Source organism: Phaseolus vulgaris, chromosome 3, assembly GCF_000499845.2.
Source record: "Phaseolus vulgaris cultivar G19833 chromosome 3, P. vulgaris v2.0, whole genome shotgun sequence".
NCBI classification, from domain to species: Eukaryota; Viridiplantae; Streptophyta; class Magnoliopsida; order Fabales; family Fabaceae; genus Phaseolus; species Phaseolus vulgaris.
Window position 1 is genome coordinate 51,451,648 of NC_023757.2, and position 17,189 is coordinate 51,468,836.

At 33.4% G+C, this 17,189-nt stretch overlaps 2 protein-coding genes across 4 annotated transcripts; both read left to right on the forward strand.

The window, feature by feature from the left end:
* Positions 1-2,382: 2,382 nt before the first annotated feature.
* On the forward strand, positions 2,383-6,783 carry LOC137808598 (pectin acetylesterase 8-like). 2 transcript variants are annotated; one of them, XM_068609785.1, is made up of 13 exons: positions 2,383-2,712; positions 3,402-3,555; positions 4,016-4,098; positions 4,256-4,385; positions 4,478-4,557; positions 4,666-4,752; positions 4,835-4,959; positions 5,052-5,112; positions 5,289-5,342; positions 5,421-5,498; positions 5,581-5,686; positions 6,237-6,382; positions 6,463-6,783. In XM_068609785.1, exons 2-13 carry the CDS (start codon positions 3,435-3,437, stop codon positions 6,589-6,591), a joined length of 1,200 nt encoding a protein of 399 aa, XP_068465886.1. In that variant the 5' UTR covers positions 2,383-2,712; positions 3,402-3,434; the 3' UTR covers positions 6,592-6,783. The 2 variants fall into 2 exon arrangements, with proteins under 2 accessions (XP_068465886.1, XP_068465887.1); XM_068609786.1 differs by having other exon boundaries at positions 2,667-2,712; positions 3,402-3,797; positions 3,845-4,098.
* A 1,484-nt stretch (positions 6,784-8,267) lies between these two features.
* LOC137808599 (uncharacterized) lies at positions 8,268-17,179 on the forward strand. Of its 2 annotated transcripts, XM_068609788.1 has the most exons (7): positions 8,342-8,473; positions 8,571-8,815; positions 14,178-15,203; positions 15,477-15,671; positions 15,765-15,916; positions 16,469-16,579; positions 16,857-17,179. In XM_068609788.1, the coding sequence occupies exons 2-7, from the start codon at positions 8,675-8,677 to the stop codon at positions 16,915-16,917; spliced, it is 1,686 nt and encodes a 561-aa protein (XP_068465889.1). In that variant the 5' UTR covers positions 8,342-8,473; positions 8,571-8,674; the 3' UTR covers positions 16,918-17,179. The 2 variants fall into 2 exon arrangements, with proteins under 2 accessions (XP_068465888.1, XP_068465889.1); XM_068609787.1 differs by having other exon boundaries at positions 8,268-8,815.
* The last annotated feature ends 10 nt before the right edge of the window (positions 17,180-17,189 follow it).

The window sequence follows — 17,189 nt, forward strand, 5'->3', positions numbered from 1 at the left end:
ACTTATCATAGACTATAAATGAAAAAAGATAAAATAAAATAAAATTATAAATGTTATATTAAACGATAAATTATTAATTTATTAACTCATTTAAAGATAGTTTCTATTTTTCGTAATGACATTTTATTAAGGTTTAGTTACTTTTTTTTGTTTATATTATTTATTAGTTTACTCAATTCGGTCTCATTATTAGTATAATTAATCAATTATTTTTTTAAATACTAATAATTTAATGTGATTTATAATCATTATATTATGATAAATATAAAATTTATTATATTAATTTTAACTTATAACCTTCAAAAATTATATTTATAAACTAAGGAAAAATGGAGAAATGGAAATGGAGAAAGGTAGTGAGTAAATCTTGCATAAAGTATCATCTACAACCAATCACAATCTATCACATTTAATGTATACATATTTTTGAATTTTTTTTATTTAACTGAAAACTTAATTCAAAATAAAAATTCATTTTTTCTTCATCAAGTTTACAGAACATGTTTATCACTGTTTTCTCATTACCTCTCAACCATTCTTTTATTAAATGGAAGTTTCAATCTTAAATAATTTATTTAAAATTTATAACTAAAAATAGTTATATAAAAGTTCCAGTTATAAATAATTATTATTTAAAAACTATTTTTTATGTTTATTAAAAGTTTCAGTTTTTTCAACATAAATTATTATTTTTATTACAAATTTCAGTTTTTTCAAGATATTTACTTAGCATGAAATAAAATGTCTTTTGAATTCTTAAATTAGGTGAATTTTTTTTTATAAAGATTGGTACACTCTCCTAAATGTCTTATTTTATTTTAATTTTTTTTTCTTAATGAGTTTTAAAAAAATACATAAATATTTTTTTTTTCAATTATTTTTTTACGAAAAATACGTCTATAATTAGAAATTTTTTCTGTTTTATTATTAAAAAATAATAATAAAATAATTTCAAAATATAACTATAAATGGTTTAGATGCTTTGAAGAAATAACGAAAACATACAGTAAAAAAAAACTATTAAATAGAAACAAATTTAAAAAAAATAATTAGTTGTTATATTGATTAAATTAGATATTATTTTAGAGATTTAAAAAATTAGTGGTTTTTAAATTAGTTTCTATTTATACACTTTGGAATTTGAAAATTAATATTTTTTATGAAATATTTCTATTTTATTATTACGAAGATAATGTCATTATATTCTATTTACCTTTTCTAGTTTTTATGACAAAAATAATCTTATCGCTTTCTCTTTTCAATGATAATACTTTAATAGCACTGATGTTTTTAATAATATGTTTTGATCATTTGCAATTTAGGAACTATATAATATTATTTTTGCAATACTTTCCTTTTTGTATAAAAGGAATAATGGTTTAAAGTTTGACACAGTATTATCTTTCAGTGTTTATGTGCTCAGGGTATGGATTTTAACACAACACTGTATAAAATTAAAAATAAATAAATACAAGGCGCCATCGTATATTTATCAATATGTGATTTTAGTACGTGATTCTTATCAACTTTAAAACTTATTATTTTCAATGGTTTTTAGTATTATCATATAGTAAACAACATATTCTATTACGTTTTAGATAATGTTTAGAACATAACTAATATGATATTTTTTAAATATTTAGAATTAATTTATGTATAAGTTTCTATAAGTAATAAAAAAATAGAGAAATTGAATTAATATGTTATCTATGAGGTTCGGACACGTCTCTTAAACGGTGTGTACGTGTCAGACACACGTATCAGCATCGAAATGACACGTATTGGTGAAGTGTCAAATTCAAAAATTATTTGTTGGATTTCTGACAATTATAGGACGGTTTTAACATAATTTTAAAAAATGAAAAATACATTAATTGTATAAAATTTTATTATAATTATAAAAATAAGAAACAAAATCATTTTGAACTAGTCATGAGAAACATCTTTCTCCTAAAAAAAAAAAACTGAAACATGCTTGTGCACATAAATCTTTATTGTTAATTTATATAATTCATAATTATATAATATATAGATCCGTATTTCCATATCCTACCTTTTAGAAATTATACATATATCTCAGTATTGATGCAAAGATTATACATATATCTCAGTATCGATGTCTGTGTTGTATTAGTATATGTGTCCGTGTTGTATTAGTATCTGTCTTGTAGTATATATGTTACATAGTATATAGTATAGTAATATAATGTCATTGTATTAAAGAAGTAATGTGATTTTCTTAATGTAGAAATGTTGTAAAAGTAAGGATGTTAATCCAGTCACATTGCAAAGTGTCTGAATTTGATTGGTAGGGATGAAACATGAAATGAATGAAGGTTGAGAAGAAGGACATGAACAAGATAAGTTATCGTGGGTAGGAGTGTTGGGTCTTGGGTTCATAACCGATAAAAGTTGAGAAACAATGTGTTGTTTCTGTGTCCTTTTCCCCCACTAGAGAGTTGAGAGTCACAAATCACACACAGTGCCCCCAGAAAACGAAAATCCAAAACCATACTCTCCCTCCACACCCTCTCATACCAATTTTCCACTCAACCTTCCAAAAATGTATCTTTCCCAAATCTCCTTAACCATTGCCTATCTCAGCAAGTCACTAATTATGTGTCCCCGTCCAGCATTTTATAAGCCACCACCCTCAACTCAGTTTCACTCACTCACTCTCTTCAAACCACACCACTCTTTCCTCCTTTTCAGGTCTTCATTCTCTCCATATGCTTACCCTCTTTTTCCTTTCTCTCTTCTCATCATTACTTTTTGTGGGGTTGGAAGAAGGTTCAGTTTTTTTTTTATTTTTGGGCTGGGGAATGCATAAAGTTATTGAATTTAGCTCTATAGTAGTTGTTAATATAGGTAGTGTTGGAATGGGACCAGTGTTTTGTTTCTGGGCTATAATGCATGCAGGTTGATGCTTGGTTTTGTGATGTTATGATCACATATTCATAACTAGTTGCATGCGGTTTCTGGGTCATTGGAGTTATTTAACTTGCATCAACATTTTCAGGCACCAAGAGTTCTAATAATTCTATTTTTATGGAATGGACTTGAAATATTCATCTATCTTTTCCAACAAGAAAACAAGCCCTTTATCTGAAATGCTTTACCTTTTTTGACCACAATTTTCATTCCATGATCTCTGTTTCCTTCCTCCTTTTTGTGTAAGTATATTTTGTCTTTCTTTTGTGTCTGCATAACTGTCAATAAAAGTTTTGAAATGGAAATTCGTTAACCTCTCTTAAAGGTTCTCCACAGTAGTTAATGAAATATATATTTGGTCACTATCTTCTGCCAGGATATATATTTTTTTGGCTTTATGTGAATTACTTATATACCGTGTTGACTCCTTTACGTAAGGCATCTCTGTGATCCTTGTTTTCTATGCACAGGTTTACCGTTTTCTTTTGGTTGGATTTTGCTGAATGGAGAGTGTAAGAATCATCCAATGGTTAAATCTTGTAGCCTGTGTACTGCTATTGCTTAAGGCAGAAGGGTCTTTGGTTCCATTGACTTTGGTCGAGAATGCACTGTCGAAAGGAGCTGGTGAGGAATTTTAGTTGTAACATAATACTCCAGTATTACTACTTTTAGCAATATTTATATTGGATTTGGAGTCATACATGTAAGATTATTTGTACAGGTGGAGTATTAAATTATTCTGAGATATTTTCTCTGGCTTAATTGAAGTTGATTTTAGATCATTTCTAAATTCTCCTCTGTTTGTTTTTTTTATTCGGATTGATGTCTTAATCCTCTCATCTGTATTTTTTCGCTTTAACTTGTTTGTGGTTGTAGTTTTTGGCAAGATTCGTTTTGAGTAGTTGTCCGAAAGGTGTTGTGTTGTTTGGTTGTCTTAGTTTCTTTTGTCTATGAGTTGAATCATCCCTGAAATGGTTCATATGTATATATTGTTTATTGTTGATAAAAAAATAATACTCCAGTGTTATTACTTTTAGCAATATTTATATAATAGTTGAGAATTGAAGATTAACATGTGGTGCAGTTTGTTTGGATGGAAGTCCCCCAGCTTACCACTTTGATAAGGGAGATGGAGAAGGGATTAACAACTGGATTGTTCACATGGAGGTATGTCCCTTTCATTGCAAAAATTCCTTAGTTCTTTCTTATATTTCTTGTGTAAATCTTAAATGCCATATTTTGTCAATTGTTTTTTCTTTGTTTTGGACAAACCATGGAAATTTTCTTTTCATGATAATGATGTTCATCACCACAAATTCTTCAGGGAGGAGGATGGTGCAAAGATGCCGACGATTGCCTTGGGCGTAAGGACACTCGTTTAGGCTCATCCAAGCAAATGGTTGAGGATCTTTACTTTTCTGGAATTCTAAGCAACGAGCGAGAGTATAATCCAGGTATTCTCCACTAGTTTCTGTATTTTGCTTCTTCATAATACTTATCAACTAATTATTTTGCTCAGCTTTCTCACAAATGTTACAAATTTCAGATTTCTACAATTGGGATAGAGTGAAGATTAGGTACTGTGATGGGTCATCGTTTACTGGTGATGTGGAAGAAGTTGATCCAGTAAGTTTTGTAGAGTTCAAAGGAATTTGGAGTTAAATTCTGAGTAAGTTTTATTTTTTTTCTAATTTTCGTTCTGATAAGATTTGTATAATTTGATCTACATATCAGACAAACAATTTGTACTTTAGAGGAGCAAGGATTTTTTCAGCTGTAATGGAAGATTTATTAGCAAAAGGCATGGAGAAGGCTGAAAATGTATGAGACCTTGATGATTTGGCACTTTTTTTCTTCCTTCTGAATGGTTTTTTCTTTCACTAACTGAAACTTGAACCTGCAGGCTATTCTCTCGGGCTGTTCAGCTGGAGGATTGACTACTATATTACACTGTGACAATTTTAAAGCTCTGTTGCCTTCTAAAGCTACTGTAAAATGTGTTCCAGATGCTGGTTATTTTATCAATGTGTATGATCCTCTAATTGGCTTTCACTTGCTTTTTCCTTACTTTTTATAGTTCTTTAGATCATTCAATGATTTGATGCATTGTTGTACAACAGAGAGGATATCTCAGGAGCACGTTTCATTGAAGATTATTACAGTAAAGTTGTGTCAACACATGTACATGTCTTTTCTCTTTTGAGATTATATTCCCCTTAGGAAACAACTTACTTACATATGCAATGTTTAACACCAATACTGCCTCTAAAGTTTAACCATTTTTCATTTGAAAGTTACTTTCTAATGGCTAAAGTTTTCTCAAGCAGAGACTGATTGGTTTTTATGTATTATTTCAGGGCTCAGCAAAGAATTTGCCCACATCTTGCACTTCCAAACTCAGCTCAGGACTGGTAAGTTTGTCGCATGTAATTTTTCCTTTTAGGTTGTCAACTTCTTTGGTGTCACTAATGCTTCTGAATGTCATGTAGTGCTTTTTCCCACAATATGTGGCATCACATATCAGTACCCCAATCTTCATAGTAAATTCAGCCTATGACTCATGGCAGGTTAGATTTTCCAGTTTGTTTTCAGAGTGGAGAGATCCTTCTGGTCTTTTTTTCTGATCCTCAAGATATTGCTTTGTCTCAGATTCGGAACATCTTGGCACCTGGTGCTGCTGATCCCAGTGACAATTGGCATAGCTGCAAGCTTGATTTAGCCAAATGCTCACCTGATCAACTGAGTATAGTGCAAGGTGAACAATTTGCGTGTCTTAATAACTTGTGTATAATAAAAAATGTGACACATAAAAGAATTTCACTGTGCTCTAATCAATCCTTGAAAGCAGTCTAAAATTTGTCAAGCCTCTGTCACCACTTCATGTATGTACTTTGTTCACAACCCCCAAAAGTGAAAAACATTGACATGAAAAAAACCAAAAATATGTGAAACTTTACATTTTTAAGAATTTTAAGAAGTAGACTTTAAGTTTAACTCAACCTCAAACTTATAAAGTGAGGTTTGCACCTACTTATGTATGACTATATATTATGATGGTCTGATAACAACTCGATAGCGGGTGACCTGATAAAGTCAACAAACAATCACTAGGATAGACTCAAAATGACTATGATACTATATTAAGAAGTGAACTTTAAGCCTAACTCTACCTTATAAAATCGGTCTATAAGGTGAGGTTTACACTCACTTATACACTATAAAAGGTCTTAATCTTTAGTTGATGTGGAATTTCCAACATAAATTTTTTTGCCATTTGAGGAAAAGTAGAGTTTTGTGATTTTCAGGGTTCAAGAAGGAATTCGAGAAGGCGGTGAGTGTGGTTGGAGACTCTTCATCCAACGGAATGTTCATAAACTCTTGCTATGACCACTGCCAAACAGAATCACAGGAGACATGGTCTAAAAGTGACTCACCTCATCTTGCCAATACAGTAAGATGCTGCATTATTTTCTCCCATTTCTAGAATATAAGCATTTTGAAAAGCTAACTTGTATGCATGAAATTCTGCAGACAATTTCCAAGGCAGTAGGGAACTGGTTTTATGATCGAAGTCCTTTCCATCATGTAGATTGCAACTATCCTTGCAACCCCACTTGCCAGAACACTGTTTCTGATCTAAAAGATCACCCTGGAATCTAGATTTGTTTCATCAAGCATAGGACCATTCCTAAACCACACAACACAATTATTACTTAAATGGTTATTGTACGAGAATATAATGTTTCCAACTTCCAAAGCCACCAAAATAAGAACCCTGAGGTTCTGCACTCAATCATTAATGTTGTAATTCCTGTAATCTTAGTAAAATGCTACATTCTGTGCTTTCACTAATCCATGTGGCTGTCTACTTTACTGGTGTTAAAGCAACTCAAGACAAAATTATTAAGTGAATAAACACTTAATGAGAAAATTTTAGCATAATTGAATTTAACATCTTTATTATACGCTTTCACATACTAAATCTAAGATAATAAATTTTCAAGCATACAAGATAAAAGGTGTTTTGACTTAATTATCAAAATATTGTGAAAATCCTCAATTAAAAAGTGCAGACATATATGTGTTTAACGAGATTGGAAATTGAGTTTTCATTATCACTACTAAAAATTATTAAATAGAAACTAATTTTAGAGACTAAAAATAATTAGTTACTATATTGACTAAATTAGATAGTATTCTAGAGACTAAAAAAATTATTAAGTTTCTATTATTAATAAATAGTTTCTAAATTGGTATCTAATTAGGTACAAAGATTGATATCTAATTAGCTACAAAGATTGATATCTAATTAACTATAAGATTTTAACTACCAATTATTTAGATTCTAAATTTGGTAGCAAAAATTTTGTTATTTTATTATATATCAATTTAAAAACTATTTATCAATAATAAAAATTAATTTAGAAAACAATAAATTTTTTTAATCTTTAAAATAGTATTTAATTTAGTCAATATAGTAACAAATTATTTTTTTAATCTAAAATTGATTTTTATTTAATATTTTCTTGTAGTTTATGAATGAAGTTTTATATTAATTTTTTATTAGTTGTGGATATATACATGTAACATTTAAGAGATCTTATTTATTGTTTATTTAGAATATTATAGAGAAAATGGAGTTGTATTGTTTAAACTGATTAAAAACTTTAAATAATTTATTTAATTAGTGACATAAGTTTTAATTAATTTCCGTATTAATTTTTTTAACTCATTTTATATTATTTTTAAAAAATTAAATAAGCTATCAATATATTTACATATATTTACCAAAATTTAGTATCTTTATAAATTTTTCATATATTATGCTGGGACGTATACTGGAATAATAATCTTTAAAAAATGATGAAATGATGGTACTATTTATCAAAACGAAAGTGCAGTTATAAGCCTATAAATATATTTAATTCCAATTTATGTAAAAAGTAACCTAAATATATCCTTTGATTCTTTCTCATGGAAAACTCTTTTTCTTAATATTCTTATAGTAATGGTAATTAAACATGATTTTGATTTTTATAATAATAATTATTTAAAGAAATATGAAACTTTTAGTTAATTAAAAATATATAACTTTTTTTACTTTAACAGTGAATTTTTATTCAAATCTAAAAACTTTTCCCTTCACTTTTAGTCTATATAGAAGTAAAATAACTTTTGCCACAATTTATATATCTATTATTGATTATTATTATTTTCACACCAACCTTCCAATATAAAATCATCATTCATAAAGACACTTGACTATGATTTTGTAACCCATACATGAGGAACTGTTTGGACCTTGACTTAAGAGGAAACCTTGTTGGGAATTCTAGTTTTATGCAATTACCACCAAACAATGGCCTACGTACAAAATTAATTTGAATCAGAAAATAGTTGCAGAGAAAAACTCTGTCCTCTCACCACGGTTTAATAAACAAAACAGATACTTTCTTAGAAAAAAAGCTTCATCCTCTCTCCGCAACAACAAGTGAGTTGCTTTGTCTCATTCACCCAGCGACTCCCATCACCACCTAAAAATGTAGCCTCTACCCTCTTTCATTTTATCTGTACCAATTTTTTCTTCAATCCTACACAGTCTCAGATACCAATGCAACTTTAGTTTTACCTCTGTGTAGATCTGACCCACGTTGGAATCTAAAAAAGAAGGCATTTTGAGTTCTGGGTTTTGGTTTTTGGTGTATTGGGTCACTGGAAAAGTGGAGACGTTGCTGTTGGTGTCATGGGTTCCAATGGTAGCAAAGCCACTTCTTCTTCTTCGTCGGGGAGTTTAAGGAAGGGTCGATCTAAGGGCATTAGAGTTTTTCAATCTTATTGTCTTGGAACTACTTCTGGTTCTCACGACAGAGATAGTGAAGACCAGGTAACTCACTATTGTCTTTGCTCTTTTCTTACTTTCTACCTGTTAGAGCAAACACACAAAAGATGGAACTCACAGTGAGAAATATGAGAAGAGAGTCTGTTCTGTTATTGATTTCTTCTTATTTAAACAATACAAAGAATTGTCTATTTATAGGCACTATTAATTTGGATTATTTCTAACACCCCACCATAATCCAAAATACAACTGTTCATGACAGAAAAAATAAAACTACTGATCACGATAGAAAACTGCCTTCATATCTGTTTAAAAATTTCAAACTACAAGCTCACAACTCCAATCAGCTTTCTTAGTTCTTTAAACCTCTCACCCTTCAGTGCTTTAGTCATTATATCAGCTAACTGCAACTCAGTTTTGCAATATGTGAGCTTGATTCTTCCCTTGGACACTTGATCTCGAAGGAAGTGAAACTTGGTTTCAATATGCTTGCTACGGCCATGTGAAACTGGGTTTTTTGCAAGATCGATTGCTGATTTATTGTCCACAAATAGTTCAACAACACTTCCAGTTTCAAACTTCAATTCTTGAATCAGTGATGATAGCCACAATGCTTGGCAGGCAGCAGAACAGGCGGCTATATATTCTGCTTCGCATGTGGAAAGAGCTACCACAGTTTGTTTTTTTGAACACCAAGATATAGGTGCCCCAGCAATTGTGAAAACATATCCCATAGTACTCCTTCTATCCAATAAATCTCCACACCAATCTGAGTCTGAATAGGCTACAAGGTGTAGTTCAACCTTTTCTTCTTGTTGTGGAAAAATGATGCCAAAAGTCAGTGTTCCTTGCAAGTATCTCAAGATTCTTTTTGCTGCCACTAGATGTGAGTGCCTTGGATCACTCATAAACCTGCTAACCACACCAACACTAAAGGAAATTTCAGGCCTAGTATGACAAATAAACCTCAAACTCCCCACCATTTGTCTATACATAGTAGCATCAACAGCAGGTTCATTTTTGCAGTTGTCCAATTTGGTATTTGCCTCTGCTGGAGTTTCTGAAGCATTGCAGTTTAACATGTGGAATTTCTTCAAAATCTCAAGAATGTACTTCTTCTGGTGCATGAATAGGCCTTGATCAGTTTGCACAAACTATAGTCCAAGGAAATAGGACAATGTTCCCATATCTGACATCTCAAACTCACCTTTTAAATCTTGCTTCAGCTTATCAATTCCTGCTGTGGTACTACCCGTGATTAAGAGATCATCTACATAAAGGCAAAGAAACAGGATATCACTATGATTTAGTGATTTAACATAGACACCATGCTCAACTAAACATTTCTGAAAACCACAGCCTGATAAGAAGGAGTCTATCCTCTTGTTCCAAGCTCTTGGAGCTTGTTTTAACCCATAAAGTGCTTTCTTCAACCTCAGCACCTTGTCCTCATGCCCTTTATTGATAAAGCCAGGAGGTTGAACAACAAAAACTTCTTCTTCAAGTGGTCCATTTAGAAAGGCTGACTTGACATCTAAATGCCACAATTTCCAGTTTTTCCATGTTGCTAAGGCTACTAGCATTCTCACAGTTTCCAGTCTAGCAACTGGTGCAAATACCTCTGAATAGTCAATCCCCTCCTTTTGCATAAAACCCTTTGCAACTAGCCTAGCTTTATGCTTGGCCACTGTACCATCAGACTTCAACTTAGTCTTGAACACCCATTTAACAGAAATTGGAGTCTTCTTTGCAGGTAAAGATACCAATTCCCAAGTGTCATTCTTCTCTATGGACTTGATTTCTTCAATCATTGCTGCTCTCCAAATATCACTGCGAATGGCTTCCTCAAAATGAACTGGTTCAGAATCAGCTAGCAAAGCCATGTGTTGCACAAGATCACCTTCTGCAGAGATAGCATTAGCAGAGAACAGTTGATAATCTGTGAGATGTGGAGGTAAATTTCTGACCCTTGATGGCCTAATGTTCACGGATGGTGGTGATCTCACCACATTCTCTTGAGTCTCTTGAGAAACCGTGTTGCTGTCATCCAAGTCAAGTATCCATTTGCTCATTAATGGTGTTGATTCTTTGAAATCCTTCCATGAATTTGACTCATCAAAATACACATCCCTACTGAAAATCACTTGCCTTGTGACAAGGTTATAGAGTTTGGAGGAGCCAGTTGAGTTGTAGCCAACAAGAATCATAGGCTCACTTTTGTCATCAAGTTTCTTCCTCCTTTGATCAGGGATGTGCCTATAACAAAGTGAGCCAAAAATCCTGAGATGCTTCACTGAAGGTTTCAGACCAGACCAGACTTCTTCAGGAACTTGAGAATGTAAACTCTTTGTAGGACATCTGTTGAGGATATAGACAGCAGTGGTTGCTGCCTCTCCCCAAAAATTATGTGGAAGAGTTTTACCTTTTAACATGCTTCTCACCATATTTAGAATGGTTCTGTTTCTTCTCTCTGCTATCCCATTATGTTGAGGTGTGTAAGGTGCAGTCACCTCATGCAGTATACCTTGTTCTATGCAGAAAGTTTCAAGTTCCCCAGAAGTAAATTCTCCTCCACCATCTGTCCTGAGTACCTTAATGCATTTCCCTGACTGCTTTTCAACTAGGCTCTTGAAGTTTTGAAAAATTTGGAACACCTCACTCTTTAATTTCAGCAAATATATCCAGATTTTTCTGCTCAGTTCATCAACAAAAGTCACAAAAAATTTGTTTTCTCCCAATGATGGGACATCAAAGGGTCCACAAACATCAGAGTAGATCACTTGCAGAAGCTCTTTAGCTCTAGAGGGAGTATATGAACTGAATGCAGTTCTGGGTTGTTTGCTCACTTGGCAGCTGTCACAGACTTTGCTTGGAATCTGAATTGAAGGCAAGCCATGAACTAGTTCTTTAGATCTAAGCAAACTCAAGTCTCTAAAATTTAGATGTCCTAACCGCATATGCCATAGCCAGGAATCATTAGCAAGCATTGAAACAGAGAAACATTGTGATTCAACAGTTTTTAGATTCACTTGAAAGGTTCTGTTCTGTGCCATAGGAGCCTTTAAAACCATCTTATTTGCAGCATCAAAAATTTCCAGAAATCCTTGATTCATATTCATTGAAAACCCTTTTTCCAACAATTGTCCAAGGCTAATCAAATTGCTATTCATGGTAGGAACATAGAGTACATCAGAAAGTATGGCTTTCTTGCCATTTCTGCCACTGATTAAAACATCACCAGTCCCTTCTGCATGTATGACTCTATCATTTGCAAATCTAATATTGCTTTTTCTGGTTTCATCAAAGTTCACTAACCAATTTCGATTTCCAGTCATATGATTGGAACTACCAGAATCTATATACCACTTATCATCACAGCTGGAATCATGGTTTGTTATCATCATGAGAAGAAAAGGTTTTTCCTCAGAAATTACCTCACTGTCTTCTTTAGCTATGTGTGCTTCATCATAATGGTTGCCTCTATGTTCATTCTGATCTGGAGGTGCTTGACACTCATTGGAAAAGTGACCAACTTTCCCACAATTAAAGCACTTAATACGTTTTCTGTCAACCTTCTTCTTGCCACCACGTCAGTAATTGTTCCCCCCTTTTCTTGAGGAACTTTCAGCATGATCAATCTTCTCACGTTCTTGATATTGGATATTTTTTGGATTCCCTCCTCTGCAGTCCTTTCCCTTACCACGACCTTTGTATCCACCTCTACCATTATAGCCCCCTTTCTTTGAAATCTGGGCCACCAATGCCTGATCAACAGGCTTCTCTGTGGATCTTTCCATGAGCCTCTGCTCATGCGCTTCGAGGGAACCTTGAAGGTCCTCCACTTTCAGGTCTTCAATCTTTTTCGATTCCTCAATCGCCACAACGATATGATCGAAATTGGGGTTTAGGGTTCTAAGAATTTTTTCCACCATTGACTGATCAGAGATCTTTTCACCGCAAGCCTTCATCGCGTTCGTGTGGCTTATTATTCGATTGAAGAATTGAGCGATTCTTTCATGTGACTCCATTTGCATCAATTCATATTGACGCCTCAATGTCTGCAATCGAACTTTCTTCAACTGTTCAGCCCCTTTATTACATTTCTCAAGAATCTGCCATGCCTCATGGGAGGATTTTGCTGCTGCAATCTTCTCAAAATGCGCATCATCAACACATTGATGAAGAAGGACCATGGCTTTGCAATCTTTCTTCTTATTTTCCTTGTGTGTGGCTCTCTGTGCTTCTGTTGCTCTTTCAACCAGATCTGTGTAGCCATTCTCCACAATTTCGCTGATTTCTTGATACCCCATAATTGCTTTCATTTGGATACTCCATCTATCCCAATTCTTTCCATCAAGAATAGGAAAATTAGCAATGAAGTTTGCACCAGTTTGCCCCATTGACAATCAAACAGAAAGCACCTTTGGATCGAAGAAGAAAACCTAGCTCTGGATACCAGATGTTAGAGCAAACACACAAAAGATGGAACTCACAGTGAGAAATATGAGAAGAGAGTCTGTTCTGTTATTGATTTCTTCTTATTTAAACAATACAAAGAATTGTCTATTTATAGGCACTATTAATTTGGATTATTTCTAACACTACCGACTTTAAGCTCCTGATCGATATGCTTTGAGGCTTTTTGGATTGTGAAATGGAGGTTTTTTTACTAGCCAAGGATTCAGAAGCTACTTACTTTCCCGTTCTGTTTAATGCTACATGAATTGGATTTAGAATAACCGTCGGTTCGAAACTTTCATGCGTTTTATCTGCTTGTTTTTCTTTAATTAAGTATGCAAAAATAATTTTTTATGCATGGGGTGGTGGTGTACTATTCTTGTTCTTACGTTGTTAAATTATCAGTGTTAATGTTGTTGATGCTATTTGACGTAAGACACTTTTCCTATGCATGGAGTGGTGGTGTACTGGTGTTTATTATTCAATGTTAAAGTACTAGTTGTGTTAATGTTGTTGTTATTTGATTTAAAACACGACCTTCAATTTCACCGTTTTTAATATAAAGTAGTTGGTAACTAGTTTTTTCTGAGGTTATGGTATTGCTGCTGTGTCTATACCTTAGTGATTAAATCTATTCTTGGAGAACCTTACGTCCTTTTTATCCATTAATAGAAAAGATAGAGGAACTTGTTTCTGTGGAGCATAGCATCTGGTCTGCAATTAATTTGCAAGAGTTATCTTGATTTTTAAGAAGAGTCAAGACATGTCTTCTTAAAGCTTTGAACCTGTCTTGGAAGTAATACTTGGAATGGTTCAATGTTTTCTATTCAAAAACTGATTTTCAGAATAATCATCTTGTTTTGAATGTTGATAGCAGTTTTGGTTGATTTAGACATAGTTTTATGGTGCTCATTAACTGCCTAACCAGAATTTGTAATTCTTGCTGTAGGTTTGTGATCAGAATAAAGTGAATGGCAGTGATGTTTCATATGCTAATGGCAATGTAACAAATTCATATGAGGTGAAGACAGAGTCATTTAGAAAGGTTAAAGCTAGGGAAATGACTTGTATGCCTTCTAACATTGACCTTCATGAATGGGGAGAAACAAGCATCCCTAACACTTCATCAAGAACTGCTAGCAGCACTATTCATAATTCTTCAACTCATTCCTTAAACCCTACAAGTCATTTCCTTTCTCAGCTTAGCCTCATTCCTGGTAGTGTAAGCTTCAGACTTAGCAGAACAACCAGTTTAGGGTCACCAAGGCCTTATCCTGTTTCTTCTGCAAGTCTCTCAATATTTGACAACGAAGATGAGTGTAATCTCCATCCTAGATCTCCTGTAAATTCGATTGACAGAAGAGAAACACAACAATGCAATAACCTGCTTCAGGCATCTTTTTTCAATCAAATACACGCACAATCTCATGAAGATGCTTCTAATAATTTAAGGTCAAATGTCCCAACATCAGGTACACTAGCAAACTTGCAGAGAAATCCTACAGATAGAGTTCCCACAAGAGAAGGGCTGGATGTGAACTTATTTTCTCCAAGAATTCAAACTGAGACAGAAATTGTTGACACTAGACGTATTGATAGACGAAATGGCACTCGAGAATCTGTCGAACAGAATGTTCCTTTTACCGGAACTTTAAGTGTTGGAAGGCTTCATGATAGAGTTCTTGGTGGATCAACATTTCCTGACCTCACCTTTTGCCCTCTGCAACATGAAAGAGAGCTGAGAAATGGTAGCCTCCATAGCCAGGATATTGAGAGGCAATCGGTGGAGGGAGATTCAAGAGTGTTACCATCTGATCATACTACTATTAATTCTTCTACTTCTACCATGTCTAACTCCATGCTTGGTATCCAAGACAATGAGGTTGAGACTTCACGATTGAGAGAAGGTAGGTATCAGGATCTACTGGAGCATAGGTCCAATTTCCTTGAACGGAGAAGAAGAATGCGGTCCCAGGTTTGTGGATTTTGAACTTTGAGTAACTACTAGTGATTTGATGATATAGAAACATGCTAACAAGCAAAATTCAAAGTCTTTTTGTTTAAAGAAAAGAAGAAAAGCCACAATCCAAATTCGACAAAGTAATGAGATTGATCATTTATGTTGTCATAGTTAATCATAAATCTTTAAGCAAGGAACAAGAAAACTAAGACTTAAGGCTACTTATTTAAAAGTATCCATACATACCTGACATATTTCCTTTACTTATTTACATGTAATATTATGTAGGTTCGTGCTCTTCAGCGGTTGGGTAGCCGGTTTGAAAATATTTCTGGACATGATAGATCATGTATCTTGTCTGGTCAACATAGAGATGGTCATTGTACATGCCGAATCAACAATCCTAACACTAATTCAAATGACGACACCGGTGCTAGAGCTAGCATATCAAGAATTGTTATGCTTGCTGAAGCCTTATTTGAGGTAATTTTAATGTGCTGTTTAATTACTTTGATTTGTGATGATCACTGATAATATATTTATACAATTTGAATCTTTTGTATATGTTTGAATTAGGTTCTGGATGAAATTCACCAGCAATCTGTTGTTTTATCTTCCCGCCCATCTGTATCTTCTACTGGATCTGTTCCTGCACCTAATGATGTTGTTGATTCCTTGCCTGTCAAGTTATATCAGAAGTTGCACAAGCATCAAGAGGATGGTGCTCAGTAAGTCTTTGAGTTTATCCAATGCCTTTTAGGATTCTCCATTTCTGCTTTTATTCCCTTTTGTATGTGTAATTTTGGTTTTGGTATTTATAGATCCTATTTAGTATTTACAAAATCACGTAACAGAACACAAAAACAATAATTTGCATAATAATTAGTACGCTTAATTAATTATAATTTTTGTTCCTTTATAGTAGTCAATGTGTGATATTATCCCCTAGTCAATGCAAATAGAATTGACTATATAATCTAACATGAATGACAATATTCCAATGCAACTGTTAATTTTATGAACTTTCCCGATACAAAAAAGAAGGAAAAGCAGACTCGTGTCTTAAGAAGGCCACTGCTTTTGGTCACAGTATAGATTTTTGCTTGTTAGAAGTTTTGCATGACAGGAAGAAAATACTACTTGGAACAATGATATTGTACCTGGCATTTTTTATGCCTAGTTTGTGCAACTTGTTATCACTTTTGCAGTGTCTGCAAGTATTACATAGTACAGAAGTATTTTACATTTTCAACTCTGATAATCCTTTTGTTTTTTCGCAGATGCTATATATGCCTTGTGGAGTATGAGGACGGAGACAACATGCGAGTACTGCCGTGCCATCACGAATTTCATAGAACATGTATAGACAAGTGGCTGAAGGAGATTCACAGGTGTGAGAAATTTTGAATCTGAGTTTTCTTGATCACTATATTGGTAAATTAAAGCTTCAAATTTATCCAAACTACTTCTGTGTTCGTGTCCGTGTCATATCAATGTCCGTGTTAATTTCTGTGCTATAACATAACTAAGGGTACAGGTGGATAAATTTGTTCATAGAAACTTGTAAGAGAAGGGAAACAAGAAAAAAAAAAGATTTTTGTAGTTATGAAGAATATATCCAAACAAAGAGACTTGGAATGTTTCTAACATTTATATTATTATGCACAGGGTATGTCCACTTTGTAGAGGGGACATATGCATATCTGATTCAACACCAACAGAGAACTAGAGTGGGTAGTTGTTGATGAATATCAGTTTTGGAGCATCCACTGCTACTGGCCTTTTCTGCTGGCTGCCATTGTCACTGTTTTCAATCATTAGTTACTCCTAAAGCTCAATGGACACCAAATTAATGGTAGAGATAGAATGAAATGACATGCTTGAGGGTGAAGGAAAAGGTTAAATTGAAGGGTGTAAAAAAATGGACATAAAGAAAAGGCTCAATCCTCAAATATATATACTTATAAGAGAAGGGGATAAATTTTCCAAAACCATGATTAT

What these genes read in the sequence shown, in the direction of transcription:
- LOC137808598 (XM_068609785.1), top strand. Translation starts at nt 3,435, where the DNA reads ATGGAGAGTGTAAGAATCATCCAATGGTTAAATCTTGTAGCCTGTGTA. An exon ending in TGCACTGTCGAAAGGAGCTG is followed by an intron (nt 3,556 to 4,015) that starts GTGAGGAATTTT and finishes CATGTGGTGCAG; the next exon opens with TTTGTTTGGATGGAAGTCCC. An exon ending in CAGCCTATGACTCATGGCAG is followed by an intron (nt 5,499 to 5,580) that starts GTTAGATTTTCC and finishes GCTTTGTCTCAG; the next exon opens with ATTCGGAACATCTTGGCACC.
- LOC137808599 (XM_068609787.1), top strand. Translation starts at nt 8,675, where the DNA reads ATGGGTTCCAATGGTAGCAAAGCCACTTCTTCTTCTTCGTCGGGGAGT. An exon ending in TTGCTGAAGCCTTATTTGAG is followed by an intron (nt 15,672 to 15,764) that starts GTAATTTTAATG and finishes TGTTTGAATTAG; the next exon opens with GTTCTGGATGAAATTCACCA. An exon ending in TGGCTGAAGGAGATTCACAG is followed by an intron (nt 16,580 to 16,856) that starts GTGTGAGAAATT and finishes TATTATGCACAG; the next exon opens with GGTATGTCCACTTTGTAGAG.